The sequence below is a fragment of the Poecile atricapillus genome, chromosome 2 (genome assembly GCF_030490865.1).
Source record: "Poecile atricapillus isolate bPoeAtr1 chromosome 2, bPoeAtr1.hap1, whole genome shotgun sequence".
Taxonomy (NCBI): domain Eukaryota; kingdom Metazoa; phylum Chordata; class Aves; order Passeriformes; family Paridae; genus Poecile; species Poecile atricapillus.
In genome coordinates, this window is record NC_081250.1 from 140,646,799 (window position 1) to 140,665,084 (window position 18,286).

The following is an 18,286-nucleotide window of genomic DNA, read 5'->3' on the forward strand; positions in this document are numbered from 1 at the left end:
AAGGTGCGGAGGGTCGGGCGGGCCGGGCGGTGGCCGGGCCCGGGGCAGGGTCGGCCCCGCGGGTCTCCCTCAGCAGCGCGCCCGCCGCGGCCCTTCCGCAGCCGCCGCCATCTTGCCGGTCACCTCCGACCCCGCGGGTGAAAGGTCACGGCCCGACTGAGCTCTGTCACTTCAGCGGGAAAGGCTTTTGGAGTTTTGCTTTTTACAGAAGGGCGGCTCAGCGGCGGCCGCAGGAGAGAAATAAAAAGAAAAAAAAAAACCAAAAAAAAAAAACCAAAAAAAGGGGGACGAAGGAAATAACCCTCACGAAAAACCCAAAAGCCGAGCGGGGCCGCGCCGTGCCCCCGTGCGCAGGCGCCGCGGCTCGCGCAGGCGCGGGCCTGGGGAAGGCGGGAAGGGGCGGCGGGAGCCGAGAGTGAGGCGCGAACGCGAGGCGGGAGCGCGGCACGCAGCGACCTCCGCCTGCCGGCACCGGCAGGAGCAGGGGATACGAGATAAAGTTCCTCCATAAACAAGTTTGTTGTAAGTAACGTCAGATTCATCTAGTTTAGGTTAGAATAAATGCATGCATGGAAAAATCTGATGGGAGTTGGAAAGCATCATTTCATTTTGAATGTCTAACAAAACCAACCAGGAGCACTGAACACATGGAATGATAACAATTTCAACAAACTCTTCTCGCGGCTGTAACAAAACTCTACTCATGAAGCACCTAATTTCTTGTTTGTTTTACAAAGAACCCCCTATGTAAATACGTATATATTATACATATATTCATATAGAAACTTGGACCACAAATAAAAAAGTTATCAGTTATGTTGTGTATTTCAACTAAGGAGCCTTCTGTGATACAATGGAAAGAATTTCCAAGGCTTTTCCATTCATATTATCGTTTATCTCTGGGAGGGAACCTATTCCTATTGGGGAAGCGCAGCTGTTGGAACCAGACAGCAAACAAGGCAGTTCTTCGCAGCAGAAAGCCAGTCTAGGTCTCCACAGAGCTGGTCAAACGCCACACCCCTGCACCAGCAATGTGGAGGCACAGGGCACTGACCTTGCAGCACTGGGCAACAATCCACAGCTTTTATCTGTAGCAAATTCCAAGTACACACACCCTGCATCTTATGAGTTACATTTGATTTAGGAGGAGTTTCGCTCCCCACTCATCTCTCTACAGCTGAAATGATGGCAGTTTCAAGGTATTTCATACCTCACATGAGTCTGACAGAAAACTGCTAAGTTTAAAACATAAATCTGAAAACTATCTAATATTAAAGTGGTTTATTGACATGCAAACAATCCTTTTTAATGATTACAAAATTACCATCTCAGGCACACCACTTCATGGCAGTATCATAAAAGCATCCTGTTATATTGCTCTACATAGAACAATATTATAATGTTAGGTTTCAAGGCACAATTTCTATGTGCAGTTATACGCCGTAACAAACTACAAAAATAATTGTACTACAAAGTTTTGTAGGCTCTTTTTAAAAAAGTATAAGTAGTCTTCTGTAAAGCGTTAGTTTTACCTCTGCTACATTTTAATGACAGTTTATAGGAAATTCATAACACAATGTCCAACTTCTCTCTTATATTCATGCTTCACTGCAATTAGGGTTTTTTTTGTAAAAATATAAGGCCATTCTGCTAAGTATTAAAGTGTCAGGTGCAGTCTCAGTGGGGAATGATTTGTTCATGAGACTTATGAGTTCTGTGCTATTCAAAATGTGAACACTGAATGAAAGCAATGAAACTTTAAGAATGGCCACTAATGGGCAGAAGACTAAAATTTCCATTTTGCTAATCAAATCAATTTAATCAATTGCATTATTATCAAGGAGGTTTTAAATTTCCATTTCAGACTTATGGATAAGCAGATTAAGTGTGTTCAAGAAGTAGCTTGGCTCCTGGCTCAACCAGACACAAAGGAAAAGGAAGTTGGGCAAAGGAAGGTTGGCAAAGGAAGGTGAGCTGAATATCATTCCTTAGAGGTCACAAGTGCCCTCACACTCTCCTTAGCTGAGCAGAAAACACAATGTGTTCAAGTAGCCTAGCTGCTTAAACTCAAGTACACTGTATAATGATGGTTGGCAGTCTTTTCCCCAGAAGGCAGCATCAAGTAACAATCACTGTTGCTACATTCAGTATCCTGAGTTCTTCAAACAATACTTCTTATGAGATGGGCCTTCTAGAATTATAAACTTTAACACCATTCAGCATTGAGGAGCGAGCATATTTTGTCAGAAGAGCACCAACAGTCTGCTTCTCTGCACACAAGTCTCTAAAGAGGAAATAAAGCACATGACATTGGCATTAAGAGAGATTCTCACACAAAATGAATCTGTAAAATATTTGTAACTACAGCAATAAACTGGATTAGGATATTAGGAAAAAACCCGAACTACTCTGTCACATAATGCTTTAAATTATCTAAAGTTGAGAACTTGCCTTGACAGTTAAACACTAGACAAAACTAAATTACTTCAGAAAAAAGGATTTTGGGTTTTAGGCAGAATTTTTATTATTACTGTTCTCTAACAGAGTTTTCAATCTAGCAAAACAGTTATATTACAGTAAATTTAGAGCCACTCATGAAGAGTTGATGCAGTTATTTCTGGATTAGCATCAATATTTGCACACATATATCACATCTGAACATTCTAGATAGTGCAGTAGTGTAAGTCTTAACCACCAAAGGAACAAGGGACGCAGTACAGGAAGCAGTGTTGCTCTATAGTTCTACTGTTGTAAATATAGAGACTCATTGTAAATGTCAGGAAGTTTAGCCTTTCAATTGTCTTGCCTTAATCAAATGAGACTAATCACCTACTTAAACCCAGTAGGATCAGCTTTTTACATACATTTAATCCAAAGAAGAGAGTTACAGATCCCAGAGATAGGTACTATATTCATATAGAGAATCCACATTAATTTAAATTTGCAAAGCATAGTAGTATCAGTGAGGCAGTGATAGCTCATCAGAAGCCAGCTGTGCAAAAAGGGAAGAATATAATACTAATTATATTTTAATAAAAATAAATACATCCTTACTGTATATAAGGGGTAATATCCACCTCTGTCCATTTTTCCCGTATGCGAAATAAGCTGTTGAATCTTTCCTGATTGTCTTCAGGTAAGTCTTCCACTTTTAGGAGAAAGATGGTCTCTGGTCTTGAACTTTTATCCACAAGAGCCAAGCCCTGTAGATCAGCATCAGAAAGGAAATGTTAAGTACCAACAAAACAATTAAACTTGCTTCCTCCTGACATATTCCATACAAGTTGCTCTTTGCAGATCCAAAGCCTTCCAGAACGGCACTACCAGAGGCAAAATGAAGAAGTACCATAAAGGCACTGTTTTACAGGCAGTACTTATAATTTCCTTTATGACAAGAAGGAAGGGAGAATGCATTGGGTTCTAACATTTCTCTGCCTGCTTTGAACAAAAGGATTCCCATAGTGTTTGCTACTCTACTGGATGTCACTGCAATCTGTTCAACAACAGCTTCAGTTTTTGTTCCAGTCACACTTACAAGTAGTAATGGTACAGCTGCAGCCTTTCTTCAAACAGTGAAATGTGCCTACAGAAACCTGAATTACCATGATTCCAGACTACTGCTGCTCATAGAGGACATCATAAAGCATACTTGAACTCAAAAGCTGACAAAAACAACACAATACCCAGTAATGGATAAAATATATATATGACACAAGTCAGTTACAACCTACTCACAAAAGAATCCATACTTCTTTATGTGTTTACCTGAAGTTGATCAAGCCTTGTTGTAATCCCCTCAGGAACACTCTGTTGCCAGACTTCTTCAAACTCTGACAAATTGAATTTAACTGCATTTTGCAAAAGCATTTGTGCTATAGCTCTGCATATTTTATCTTCACACATTTCAAAGAAAATCTCCCCTGCTGAGAAGCAAAAACTAGGTTATCTTGGATTCTTGCCTTTTGATAAAAGAACAACCTCGTATTCCCTTGTATTTCCATTCTGTTCTACAGTCTTCTATACAGCAAGCATTCTCTTTTTTCTTCTCCTTTGGGAAGTAATTTGACTTGGTATTAATTTAGATAAATCATGGTATCTTCTCATTCTCAAAGAACAAACTATGCAGAATATAGCAGCACTGTCTCAACTACAGTATTAATTCTTATCAATAAATGTGTCTGCCCTCCATATTTTCCCCTTTCACAATGTACCATTTCTCCTACAGCTCTCATTCTTATTTCTGAATGGTTTGTATTAAAGCATTTGCTTAAACAATTAACAAAACTTTCACTTCTTCAATCATCCTTATGAGATTATGAAGGGATGAGACTTCATTTTCTCTCACACTGATTTGGCTACAATTTTCTGAACCAAATGAGGTATAAACACTTCCTTCTATTGTTTCAGCCACCTTTCTGTAATTCAGACTTGTTCCTTGTGCAAACTTCCTAAATATATTAACACAAGAGTCTGTTGTCACTCCAATTACTTTCCTATGTCCCTTAAGGTTGAGTGCAACTCCTACTTCAGCTGAAGGTGAGATGAAAGCCACCGTGGGGAAGAATTCAGACTGAGATTAGGGCAGTGCAGTATTATATCTGTGTGTGAGATGGACAATGGAAATCTAATCCATACAGCAGCAGATCTTGTGGTGTAGTTCAAGAGACCAAAGGCAGATACCGACTTCAGGCAAGCTGAATATGCCATTGACTACTCAATTAATTGCTTAAATATCTGAGATCTTCTAGGGTGTCTAAAGAGAGATGTCACCTAAATTTTACTAGTGATCTCTTTTTAGTCACAAAATTATGGCTTGTAGACACCTAATAAATCATTTTCAGTACCTCTGTTCACAATCATCTTGTACGGTTTAATAGCCCTTCTTTTCCTATGAAACTTCCGTTACCAATTGTACTGATTTTTAGCCCAATTTGCTCCCTCCTTATACTGGCACTGCAGCAAACATTTGGTTGGGCCATGCTTCACAAAACCTACATTTCCTCATTAATAACTATTTCTTTTATGCAAAGTTAAACCATGCATGCTTTCCCAAACTTACCATCAACATATTTCCTGCCATAGCTCAAAAGAATATGCTCTATCATCTCTCTGGAAAAAAAATCAGAAATCAAGTTCTTTTACTTTTTACTAGAACACTATTGAAACAGTTACCTAGAAGATTAAGAAACAGGTATGGAGAAAAAAAATAAATTGAAGCGAATAGATGATGAGACACATTTTTGTGGGTGAAATGAAGAAACTGGTAAAAAAATAGAAAAGAGAGAACCAAAGGGGACAAATAAACTCCATCCAAAGATGGGAGCTGATTTAGCCTGTCAACCCCAAAGGTCTCTTTGACTTTCTAGTTATAACTAGCAAAGACTAAAATGTGTTAGGAAAATAAGGAATAGAGACTCCTGCAGTATCACTTTTTTCCAGTGAGGAAGAATTATATCAGGAAGAGTGTGGCCAGCAGGACCAGGGCAGTGGCTGTTCCCCTGTACTCGGGTGAGGCCACACCTCGAGTGCTGTGTCCAGTTCTGGGCCCCTCAGCCCCTCACTACACAAAGGACACTGAGGGGCTGGAGGTTGTCCAGAGAAAGACAACAGAGCTGGGGAGGGGTCTGGAGCACAGATCTGATGAGGAGCTGCTGAGGGAGCTGGGGCTGCTTGGCCTGGAGAAAATGAGCCTTAGGGGAGACCTTATCAATCTCTACAACTCCCTGAAAGGAGGCTGTGGCCAGGTAGGGGTCGGGACTCTTCTCCCAGGCAACAAGCGACAGGATGAGAGGAAATGGCCACAGACATAGATTGGATATATGAAAAATTTCTTCATGGAAAGCATTTTCAAGCACTCTAACAGGTTGCCCAGGGAAGTGCTGGAAAAACCATCCTTGGAGGTGTTTAAAAGATGTGCAGATGTAGCACTTAGGGACATGGACTTGGCAGTGGTGGGTTAATGGTTGGACTCAATGATCTTAATGTTTTTTTACCAGTCTGATTGATCCTACGATGCAAGTCAAAAATTTCTCAATTAATTATCCCTTACTAAATAATACATGCTTTTCTGAAGGTCTGTCATAAAATTATAGCCTAACTGCGGATATCTTTCTTGAGTCAAAAGCCAATTAAATGGAAAATGCTACATATTGTAAACTTAAGACTTTCTTTGAATGGTGATTTTGAATTACGCCAGAAAACATACCTCCATCTTGCCTAGTATGCAACAAATAAACCAAACATTTTTAGCTAGCTATAGCTTCAGAACAGATATTTCAAGATGCTCAGCAATTTACAACTTAAGCACATGCTACTTCCATCATTTACAACTCAGCAGTAATGTTTCAACTATGAATTAATGGAAATACTACCAATAAACACTAAAATCAGTTTACTAACCTATCTGCCTAAAAATTGCCTTGAGTATTTCTAGAAACAAGGAAAATGTATCATTTACATCATGGTAACTAGAATCTAGATTTGCAAGACTATAATTCTAATAGACAGTTAACAAGTACTGTAATTATTAATAGTTAATAATGAATGTAGATAATTTTAAGTACTAAAAATAATTGTTTACCTGGGTTCTAGAGATCCAAGTTCTTCAAGGCAGGCACATAAAGGAACCTTACTCAAAGGCCAGGACTCTGAGTCTATTAGCTGAGTCACATGATTCAAGAGTTTCATCTCATAGTCAAAGTGTAGAATTCTCCAATATCCTGCCAAACAGAGCACCACAAAACACTGTTAGAAGGAAAACATTAACACTTTAATTCTATTGCCATTAAGATACATTACTAGAGTCTGGACATTCAGGTCACACCTTTACAACATGCAGCAGCATTGTGTCTTTTTCAGAATAAAAAGCTGAGAAAAGGAACTAAATCATAAGAACAAATGTAGAGGAGATTTAATTATCTCAGCTGTTTGTAATTCTTTAGTAATTCTTCAACTGCACAGATACAAAGACACTACAAATATCACTCCAAGATGAATCAGATGTGAAAAAAACAATATTTAGTTCAGGAACAGAACTGCATGAACAGAACTGGCTGCACTGGCTCTACAAAGCAACAGCTCAGGTCTAGAGAAGTTTACAAAAATCTAGAAATCCAGAGGACTCTAGGACTGCCATCACCTTGTGTCCCAGTGAGGGTTTGGGCATGGCCAAGTAAAGGACGAGGAGGACCTGTCCCAAGGTGAGGCACTTGCTCAAGCCTTGCCTCACATGGTAGGAAGACACTGAGATAAACCCAGTCTGGGAGGACAAAAGAACTATAAACAGGATGGGGTTACCTAAGAATCATCTGTTTTTGCCTCTAGAGCCTCTGATGCCAGTGTTTGCAGCAAAGGAGTTAATCCTGGAAAGAGAGAGACTGGCAGTGCCTGCTCAGCTTTATACTTCTGATCAGATTCATAGCAGAAGAGGACATGGATCTATGGAAACAAGTCTTAGAACTCTGAAGTAACTTGTACCTTGAAAGACAAGGATATGGAATGGGCCTTATGAAAAGGAGACATATATTTTGGGGAAAATAGCAGGGTTATTTCCTCATAGGTAATTATAATCTTTAGACTCTAATACCTTCAATTTTGCAGGCATCTATAACCTGCAATTGGTGGAGTATTTCTTCTTCACTTGCCTGAATCAGACTTAACAAATCTTCTGTTGTATACTGCAACAAGAGAAAACAAGAAGGAAATAAAAGAGGTTATTCTTACTCCTTCTTTGCTTTAGTGGCCATACTAAATGCATTATAACCTATAATGAAGGAAAGACTTAAGATAGATGGCTTCTTCCCAGACTCTGTATTTTCTAAGGTTTGCCACACTCTCTGAAAATTTTCCTGTAACTTACAACATTGTCTCAAAGGATATTCAATATAAAAGGCAGTCTAACTACAGGAAATTCTTTGTACCAGTCATAAATAATATACCTGTATTCCCAGAATGTCAAATTAGCACAAGCAGACCTTGTAAGTCAGGAAGAACAAAAAGTGAATGTGTTCCGGATTTCCTGAAATCACGTATTTTAATCTGTGAGATTTCAAAGAAAAGGCAAAGCAAAAATCACTTATCACTTTTGGATAGAAGTCAGAACCTGCACTCAGTACCTCCACTGAGGAAAAGCCTCCTCCACCACGAGCTCAACAATTACATGTTGTGTTTTGGTGTCTGCTAATCAGTTGGCACACACACAGCACAGACCCAGCCATAACACAAATACCTCCCTGCAGAACAGTTATGTGGTGAGATGGGAAGGTGCTGTGGGATACTGCGGTGAAGACATGGGTGGAACTGAAGTTTTCATGAGGAGTGAAGTAAATGGAAGAAATACCAGACTTCAATGCGCAGGAAATAGGACATCAATTCCTTTATTCACATTAGAGCCTTTTTAGTAAATTCTAATATTAAAGTTCTGTTGATTATAGCTCAAGAATATTTCCTATCAGAAAGAAAAACACTGGATTAAGTATTGGATTGAGATCTATCAGACTATGGGAACAAAAATGAAACATACCAACACTAAGTTTGGAACATCCACATGTTAAAAAAAGGTTTAATAAATACAGAAAGGCTTCCACTTTCTGCTGTGCTATTCCTATCAGAGTATGTAGAAGTATCATCAGGCCAAGCTCCCATCAGTATGTCAATGAAGGATGACCCTATTATACAGTACTTAAAACACTGCTAGCACTGCTAGTACTTAAACACTGCTAGAGAGCAAAAGTATCCCCAAATCAATACGTGTGTTTGAAGTTTAACACTGCCATTCAGAGGCCTTGCACAGGAGTCCTTGGCATATGCTTCTGCTTTGAGGCCAGCCCAGCAATCCCAACAGCCACTGCTCTCAGCTCTGAAGCTTTTATCATCTGCACTGCCCTTGCAAACATAAAATGGAATGAGTTGACTTGCATCATGTCCATACCAGCAACCTCCAAATAATATATTTAATATGTTTCTTATCTCTATGATCATCTGACTGTTCAGATTCACTGTAAAATTTATTCACTGTAAAATTTATTCCCTGTAAAATTCAGTACGAGCCCATATATTTATAAGCTTTCCTCTAGTTTGCTAAATCACAACACTATGCAACAGGTTCCCTACAGTGCCATAGATCTTTATGGCTGTTTTGCTGGGGTTCTCTGTGTATGATACAGTCCTGAAAATCATGAGAAACTTACAGTAAACAACCAAAATAATTTAATTTGTTTTCAAACAGATTAAAGGTGGCCTATTAGTTCCCAGCACACGACAAATGTTAAGTGTAGCAAACAAAACAATGGAAGTCATTACTACACAGACATTGTTTGGGATTTCAGTGAGAATTAGTCCCATAGGAAAGAGCTTTCAGATTCATTTAGGAGTTCCACCAGAGGCAAGGTTAAGACTTGCCTACATTTATCAGATGTATCTAGTTGTTACCCAGTAATCTCATAGAGGAAATACATTCTCTTTCAAAATTAAATGGTGATCAATCCTCAAATCGGGCATTAACATTTCAGAGACACTGACATCCTTTTAATAATACTCAATATTATGAACAAATATTATTTCATATGACTTTGTGTTGTTAGCCTTTGACAATTTAAGCCCTTTAACCTTTGCCATCCCTTATTTTTCTGTATGTTCTTCTATGCCTCGATCAGCATAGGTAGGCAATTCTGATTAGTTCTGTAACTAATCAGAAATCAGCCTGTTAATCATCCAAGAAGAGAGAGGCATGATGGCTCTCCAGAGAAAAGCAACATCTGTGTTGCACATCCAAGCACATGCAGATGATTTGTTGGTGTCAGCTTCAATCAAGCCTCAGCATAAAATACTTGAGAGCAACTACTTTTTGGTTTTAAAGTCAAAAGCAAACTGACAAAACCCCAGAATTTTTATCAGCCTTGTATCTGAGATCATATGCTGCACAGTCCAGGTCTCTCCATTACTCTTTAGGTTCCAAACTGAATTTCCTGAAGACATGGTAAGACAGCAGGACAGCAGTTTATTTGTGTTTTCACTTCTTTTAGTGTGTCTTATTCCATGCCTTATATATAATCCCTGTTACTCTCTTCAACTCCCTTCTTCTTGTCATCACCAATTACTGATTGGCAAGCGATTTACCAATCCAAAAAACTTCCCATAGGAAAAGGGAAATGCCCAGCCTCCTTCCATGTCCTTCATTTTCCTCTTTTAACTAATAAAAAGGTTGCTTACCTGTACTCACTGGAAGTACTAACACCAACCAACTTGTTTAGAATAGAAGGGTTAAAAAACTAACTCAAAGAAGCACTGTGAATCATGTGAGGAAATGGATTTTTCTCCTTAAGGATGTATCTTCACTTTAATTTGCTCATTACCAATTACAAGAAAGCAACTTACACAGCTGATTTACCTTTGAAAATGTCGAAGTCTGATCTTTCCGACCGTCAGGCCCTTCATATGGATCTTCCATTAAAAGCTTCCTCAATTTCTTCAGTTTTGGTCGACATCTCCTTAATTCCCAATAGTTCTTGGAGAAACCAGCAATCTACAAGAGAAAACAGAGACTCTAAACATTTTAACGTAGCATCTGGATTCAAAGCAGCTTACCAAAAATTATCAGCAAGCAGTGTTAATCTAGTCACTGAAAACAAGGAACTATTAACAGGGTAATTAAAGACAAAACAATCATTGCAATGTTTTCAATGAAAAAAAATTATTACAGACAATGAAGAATAAAAATCTACTGTTGACTGATAAAAAATATGTTTGTAGTGCATAAGACAAAGGTAACAACTCAACTCTTCATGCAAATGACAGGAAATCAGCACAGGATATATTTCTGCACAATTTTCCTCAAAAGTGCTTTTTGTCGTATTATATTACTGCCATAAAAGCCCTCCTGTATTAACCTGTGTCTATCTTCCCCACTTCTCCCCATGCTTGGGATCTACTTCATGGTCTTTTTACACCTTAATGAATCATCATAGCCCTAAGTTCAAGCAAAGCACACATTAACAAGGACAGAAAGCTACACTTGCACATAACTGACAAGATGTCTCTGCTCCTTGCCCTGAGTCAACACACAAATGAAGAGTGTGCAACAGGAAGCTTGGCTGTTCTTGATTCAACAACACTGACTTACCAAAGCTTTACTTTCAGAGTAATCCTGAGGTGTTTCACAGGGTACAGCCTTGACTTCCTGCAAGATTCTTTGAAGAGGACAGACTATTGGAGGCCTTTCAGCATCATTTCTGCTATTTACCAAACCAACAGAAATGGGAACAGAATTGCAGAGGCAGAACAGGCTCCAGCTTAGTGACTCCTAACCCAGTCACTAGTCCCATGTTAAAACAGCTTCCACAAAAAACCTCCAGACAGTACTTTAAAATACCCATAGTGCTTTACTGGAGTACTTGGGGTATTTTAGAAGTCCCCCAATAAAGAAAAAAACCCAAACAACTAAAATGTTAAAATAATATTCCATTTAAATCAACTGTAAGAAAACCACCTATATACAAAAGAAATTGTATACAAATACTAATACATAGAAATAAACAGCAATTTCCTGATAAACTTCCAAGATTCATGTCAATTAGGATTCAGTTAAGTGCTAGGCTTTTTTCCTGCTAAGTTGTTTTCTGAGCAATTTGATAATAAGAAGATACTCTGCATAGGAAAGAATATAAATAATTCTAATTAATACTCCAAAGCTCATAACCTGAGCTGAGCTGTGTGAAGTGAATAAAATGGCAGACACTTTGGCTGTATCAGCCATGCAAGTGACACAAAGATCAGCAGCAAGACTATAAGTGAAGGGCAGTGAAGACCGAAAGTACTGAGTACACATATTATCTTTTGCTGTGTTTCACAATTTGCAGTGTCAATGAACCATCTAACATTTTTGAAATAATTTTGAAACCTCTCAGAAATAAAACTTTTTGAATAGTTCCTAAGCAAATCACATTTCTATGATGTGTAACTTCACAGGAATAGTGAAATTATTAAATGTAGCAAAAAGTAATGGAAGAATATTACTTTCTAATTAATGTACTTCAGCTTGAAATAACTTTTTATATTAGCTCATTAGACCTCATGGAAGAACTGATGTTGAAGTAGGATTATTCCTCAATGATGCCATTATGTCCATTACAGCAAATAATTAATTAATAATATTTGCCTAGCTATTTTAATAGAATTTTATTAACTATGCCTCAGAAGGGCAGAGAATAATGAATTCTTAAACTCTAAACTCTTTTAGAATTTTTTAATTCTTAAACTCTTTTAGAGGACTCAAAGATCATTCACTCTGACGAATGTTTTGATACGCTAATTGAAAGAGCCACCTTCAAATACATTTCTATATTTAAAAAATAGTATCCAGACACAACATGGTAAAATCTCCCTTTTGGGGAAAGCACTCCTAAAAATCAACCTGTAAATAGCTTACTTTAAAAATAGTTGCTAACACTGAGAAATTATATTTTCTTTGCAAGCTTTTAATACTTACCACAAGTAATTATATGCACTGAAAATAAACCGCAGTTTTAACTTCTCAAAAATAATAATAATCATCCATTATGGAGAAAGTTCAGTTGCCTGAAGAAGGGATTTTAGACACCCTAAGGCATAGCATGGCCTTGTGTAAAAAGCACATTTATAAAGACATCCTCCTGGAACTGGTCAATACACAAAGAAGCAACAGGAGACTCATCTTTTCTCCGGTGGCAGCCTGCAGCAGCTAAGCAATACCACAGGGCATCTAAAATGGCATCAGAAGCCCATATTTAGGCAACTGAATCCCAGCTGGGTTTCACATATGCATCTTGGACAAAATACAAGAAATCACAGAGAATAAGAAAGCAGAGAATTAAAGCAAACAAATGAAAGCCCTGAAAGACATACCTGTGAATGAATGATATTACAAGATGCTGGATCTGCATTCAGCTCCTCTGGAGTTTTGCAACCAGGAACAAACAGCAGCATATTTGAGGTATCTGCTATTTTCATGTCGTAAGTTTTATCTTTGCTGCACAACACTGCGTGTTCATCCTTTTCACCACGGACTACTAGGCTGGAAAAAAAATACAGCATGGAAATACTGATTTATTTTTACCTGTTTCAGGATAAACACTTACTAAATTTGTCTGATATTTTCCCACATTTATACATCTGTAAAGAAATTACAAACTGCAGTTCTGTTTGGTAGCAGCAGTCACAGTTCAACAAAATATAAAGATGCAAATGTCAATTAATCTAATTGACAATGTTTTTCCCTCTCATTTTAGTGTGGGAAAACTCAAAAGACAAGCAAAGTTTGCATGCAGAACACAGTTGAATGCCTATAGTAACACACCGATTTTCTCAACTCCCCTGAAACATTAAGTGATGATTAATGCATTAACTAGTTCACTAATCTTAGGAATTAGATTACAACTAGAGTTTGCTTTAATGAGGACGGAAGCTGGCCCACTGTGAAACAAGAAAGCAAACAGAAATTGTGTCTGTTGTGCAGAGCCCTTAAGATGATGAATATCTATTTTCTTGCAAGTAATTCCAAGCAGGAAAGAAAATAATTTTCTAGGACAATTCTGGTCAAAGAGAAAATGTAAACCACCCTTTCCAGCTCAAATGCTTGATTAAGTAAAGATTCTGGGTGAGGATGTGATAATACCAAAACAGGGGAACATTCAGTTCCTCTCAGGCTACATACTAATGCACACTAATCTAAATGCTCAGATTCAATTTAATTAAACTGCTCCTCGTTTCCCAAAGCCTGCATGCATGAACAAAGCTCAACTGTGCCCCAAAGGATCAACATGATTCAGGCCTCTAACAGATAATACTTTATCAGTATTGCATTAATAGGAATGGGTTACTAACATGCATCTTAGAGAACTACCTTCTTGAGAAGGACTTCTCATTTCCTATCACTTGAAGCATTTTCCTTATGGAAAACTGGCATTACAGTAAAGGAAGAAATTTAAAACAGTATCAAAACATTATCTAGAACCTGGTCTTGGTCCAGAGTCCAGTGTCACCTAAGCATCCCACCGTATGCCCACGCTAATACTGCAGATCCTTCCCTGACAATTTGTCTATCATGTAGGCACCCTGTCATCCATCAGACCTCGAGAGTTCTAATAGGAAAATCTCAAAGCCAGCAGGATTCTTTTAGAAACATAATCTATTTTCTAAATCTATTGTTTCTGAAATCTCTTTTCTAAACCTGTATTTCTGATCATAGAATCCCAGAATCTCCCGAGTTGCACGGGACCCAGAGGGACCCTCGAGTCCAGCTCCTGGCCGGGCACAGGACTGCTCAAAGAACCACACCAGGTGCCCGAGAGCGCTGTCCAATTGCTTCTTGTGGCAGGCTTGGTGCTGCGACCGCTTTTTGGGGAGCCTATTCCAGCATCTCCTGAGTTTTGTTTATAAGTGTCCACAGCAGGAAGTTTTCCATAAAAACAAATAAACAGACAAAACAACAAGAAAACAAAAACAACAAAAACCCAAACAAACATAGCACGGTTCTTATAAATGTAAGAAGTTTTTAGTCTCCAGTGTAACTGAGACAGGTTTAAGGGACTTCAGGGCAGTTAAACAAACAGCATCAGAAGAACACAGTGTGGAGGAAGCCGAGTTTACGGGACATGCCCGCGGCGCGAACCGCGAACCCCGGCCCCGCACCCGCCGTACCTGCGCCCCGCCTCCAGCTCGGCGCAGAGCCCCGGCTCCAGCTGCAGCAGGCAGCACTCGCCACCGCCGGCCTGCGGCCCGAAGGTGAGGCACTGCACGGCCGGCAGCAGCTCCGCCGGGTTCAGCTTGGCCGTCTGCAGCGTGGCGTCCACCTCGGCACGGCTCCGCATGGCAGCCCCGGCCCTCTCCACGCTCCGCGCCACGGCCTCCATCCCCACCCCGGCCCGCTCCGAGCTCCGCGCCACGGCCTCCAGCCCCGCCCCGGCCCGCTCCGAGCTCCGCGCCACGGCCTCCAGCCCCGCCCCGGCCCGCTCCGAGCTCCGCGCCACGGCCTCCAGCCCCGCCCCGGCCTGCTCCGAGCTCCGCGCCACGGCCTCCAGCCCCGCCCCGGCCCGCTCCGAGCTCCGCGCCACGGCCTCCAGCCCCGCCCCGGCCCGCCCAGCGGGGAGGCGGCGGCGCCGCGCACAGCCTCCGTTGACTTCGCGGTTGACGGACGGACGGACGGGCGGGCGGAGCGAAGGCGGGGCGGGCGGGAAGGGCTCGGGGTTGTACCGAGGGAAATCGCTTCTCTCTGCTCTTCCACCGCGTCTAATATGGGACAAACTTCCCGATTTCTGTCCGGCTGCACAGGAGCCGGGCCATGCTGTAGTAAAATCTCTCGTTATGACAGAAATTGCAGTAAAAATACACAAAATGCGCAAAAATAAAATGACAAAACATTGCAAAACCAGGCCCAATATGGAAGTCAGCGCCCAGCTCTGAGGCAACATAAAATCATAGACCTATTTAGGAAGGAAAAGGCTTCCAAAAAATGCCACACCTATGTATCTTTTAAACACCTCCAGGGATGGTGACTCCACCTCTTCCCAGGGCAGCCTGTTCCAGTGCCTGACCATCTTTTCTGTGAGGACATTTTCCCCACTATCCAATCTAAACCTCTACTAGCGCAACATGAGCCCACTTCCTCTCGTCCTGTTATTTCTTAGCTGGGAGAATTCCTGCCTGGCTACAGCTTCCTTTCAGGGAGTGGTGGTGAGCAATAAGGTCTGCCCTAAACCTACCTTTTTTCAGGCTAAACAGCCCCTGCTCCTTCAGCTGCTCCTTATCAGATCTGTGTTCCTGACCCTTCCCCAGCTCCATTGCCCTTCTCTGGATGCACTCCAGCCCCTCAGTGTCCTTGTAGTGAGGGGCCCAGAACTGGACACAGCACTCGAGGTGCTGAGCACAGGGGGTCAATCCCTGCCCTGCTCCTGCTGGCCACACTGTTCCTGATCCAGCCCAGGATGCCACTGGCCTTCTTGGCCACCTGGGCACACACTGCCTCATGTTCAGCCACTGTTGACCAGCGCATTTTCCACCTGACAGCTTTTCAGCCACACTGCCCCAAGCCTGCAGCAGTGCTGTGCCACTCTCAAAGTTTTTCCAAAGACACCAGAGTGTGACAGCAAGTGTGGAGGAGGGGAGATTGAATGTCCAAGCCACAGTGGGTATGAAAGCACTGCTGAGGCAGCTGCCACCCACTGGCATCACTCACCCCAGGTCCTTCTGAGGACAGTCTGACCGAGGGCAGGTACCTGCAGGTTCTCATCCACACATGACCTGCACAGGCTCCACACGGAGCCTTGTCTCCCCATGACTCAGGGCTCAGCTCTTGCTGTGGCCTGATGAGGCTACATCTGCCAGAGGAAGCTGTGAGGACGTGCTTGAGTAAAGCCATGACACAAATGAGTGAAAACCACAGGCATGAGTGATTACTGCAATGGAAATAGGCTGCAGCTCAGAGATTCAAGGGGAAGTCTATTGGGGTCCTTAAACCATAAGAAGAAAACAGAAGCAGAGGATTAGAACACAGCAGCTAAGCAGCAGTGGGAGTCAGACTTCTGCAAGGAGCAGCACAGGATGCCTCTTCTCTTCCTTGTCCAGGACAACTGGCTCCTCAGACACTCACTGATTTATGCTGCAGGGCATATTAACACTCAGCCTGGTAGTGTGTTAGCCCTAGCTGCCTGCTGTGTGCATCAGCTAACAAACTTTTTATTCTGCGTAACTAAAAAAAGTTCTGGTATAGCCAGGAAACTGAACCCAAAGCATGGCTTTGTGGAGTTTATATCTTAAGAGATCTGCTATATAAATAAACTCAATAGGAATTAAATCACTAGATGTTATTCAGGAGTTGGCATTGATCTGTGGTCAGGAACATTTGTAGTAGTTATTAATCTTTCTAATCAGTTTTGTTTATCCCGGTAGTTCTGGTTGAAGATGCTTTATATTATATATATATATATATATATATATATATATATACTATATCTATTATATATGTATTTCAGAACTTAAATTATATCCTTGTACCATCTTTCTCTGCCTGTCTCTCTTTTACCTCTCTGGAAGCTGCTGTTCAAGGTCAAACAAATTTGGTAGGTAAATTTCCTGCAATTTTGGTAGAAATCAGTGGCTAGATAATATATTGAAGACCCTACTTGGGGGAATACTGCTCTGATCCATTCTAAGAGGCAGAAGCCAATTGGCCTATCTCCAAACATGTGGACACAAATCTGTAGAGATGTCCCATTTCTCAAGAAATAACTGGTATTATGCATCTGTTTTTACTGAGATTGCTTTAGAGCAGTGACCTGACAAAAACAGGCTTGTCTAGGAACTCATTAATTTGGTTTCTTGAAACATGGATAAATTCTTTAATGAATTTGAATTGCAGAGAAAATGAGATTATGAACTATCAACATTGCTGTCAATTTATAAGGAAATGCATGCTATGGCAAGGGAGCTTGGTAGGATCCTGAAATTATTATATATTCATGCTGTGGGGTTATTTATTTGCTTTGGAGCTGCTATAGCATAAATGAGTTCTGTTTTCAGTTTGAGCTGGTCTGGTGGGCTGAAACTGTCAGGGTTCAGGAGCATGTAACATCCTGGCACAAGCAGGGGTGAAACACACCTGCAGGAGAACGGAAACAAGAGTTGAGGAAGCAGTAAATTCAGCTACCCTGATTTAACTTATCACCAGCTGCTATCCATCCACCCAGGTGCCCATTGGAAGCTTTAAGTGGCTGCTATGAGTGTGCAGCTGTGAGTGTGAGGTATAAGGTGTACCTCATAAGTACATCTGTCAGCATAAGGGAGAAGTAGACTGAACTGCTAAATAGCCTCTGTATCCTCATCTGCGTTGGGGATGGGGGCAGGAATGAAGTCAAGCCTCAAGCAAGATAAGCTTTGACATAGTTTTTCAACTGACAAATGTTAATGGAAATTAGTCTTAATGGAATGTGGTTGACAATTATTGAGTGAAGTTGGCAAATGAGAAAAGGATCGTTGAAGATTGTTATAATCTTGCCTTTGAATTGGCCCTGTATAATCTTTCCCAGGACTCAGACATCAGGGATGTGAACCATTAAATAAATGAAAGGCATCTGTGACAAAGCAAATAAAAGAAATAATTCCAAAGATCCACAACTGAAACATAGAATGATGAAGCAGGAGATAACAGTGCATGTTACCACTGTCAGGCTGTAGTCACTAGGTAGCATCTTAGGAGGATGACTTCACACATATGATAGCAATTCAAGTGCTTAGGAGCTCTACAGTAATGTAGTGA

General features: G+C 40.8%; 1 protein-coding gene across 2 annotated transcripts; it reads right to left on the reverse strand.

Annotated features, from left to right (window-relative positions):
• Positions 1-590: 590 nt before the first annotated feature.
• On the reverse strand, positions 591-14,950 carry DSCC1 (DNA replication and sister chromatid cohesion 1). 2 transcript variants are annotated; one of them, XM_058833631.1, is made up of 9 exons: positions 14,674-14,950; positions 12,880-13,048; positions 10,388-10,522; positions 7,586-7,676; positions 6,581-6,719; positions 5,060-5,109; positions 3,766-3,920; positions 3,055-3,203; positions 591-2,284 (listed from the first exon to the last, which is right to left on the reverse strand). In XM_058833631.1, the coding sequence occupies exons 1-9, from the start codon at positions 14,883-14,885 to the stop codon at positions 2,176-2,178; spliced, it is 1,209 nt and encodes a 402-aa protein (XP_058689614.1). In that variant the 5' UTR covers positions 14,886-14,950; the 3' UTR covers positions 591-2,175. The 2 variants fall into 2 exon arrangements, with proteins under 2 accessions (XP_058689614.1, XP_058689613.1); XM_058833630.1 differs by having other exon boundaries at positions 3,766-3,923.
• Positions 14,951-18,286: the final 3,336 nt, after the last annotated feature.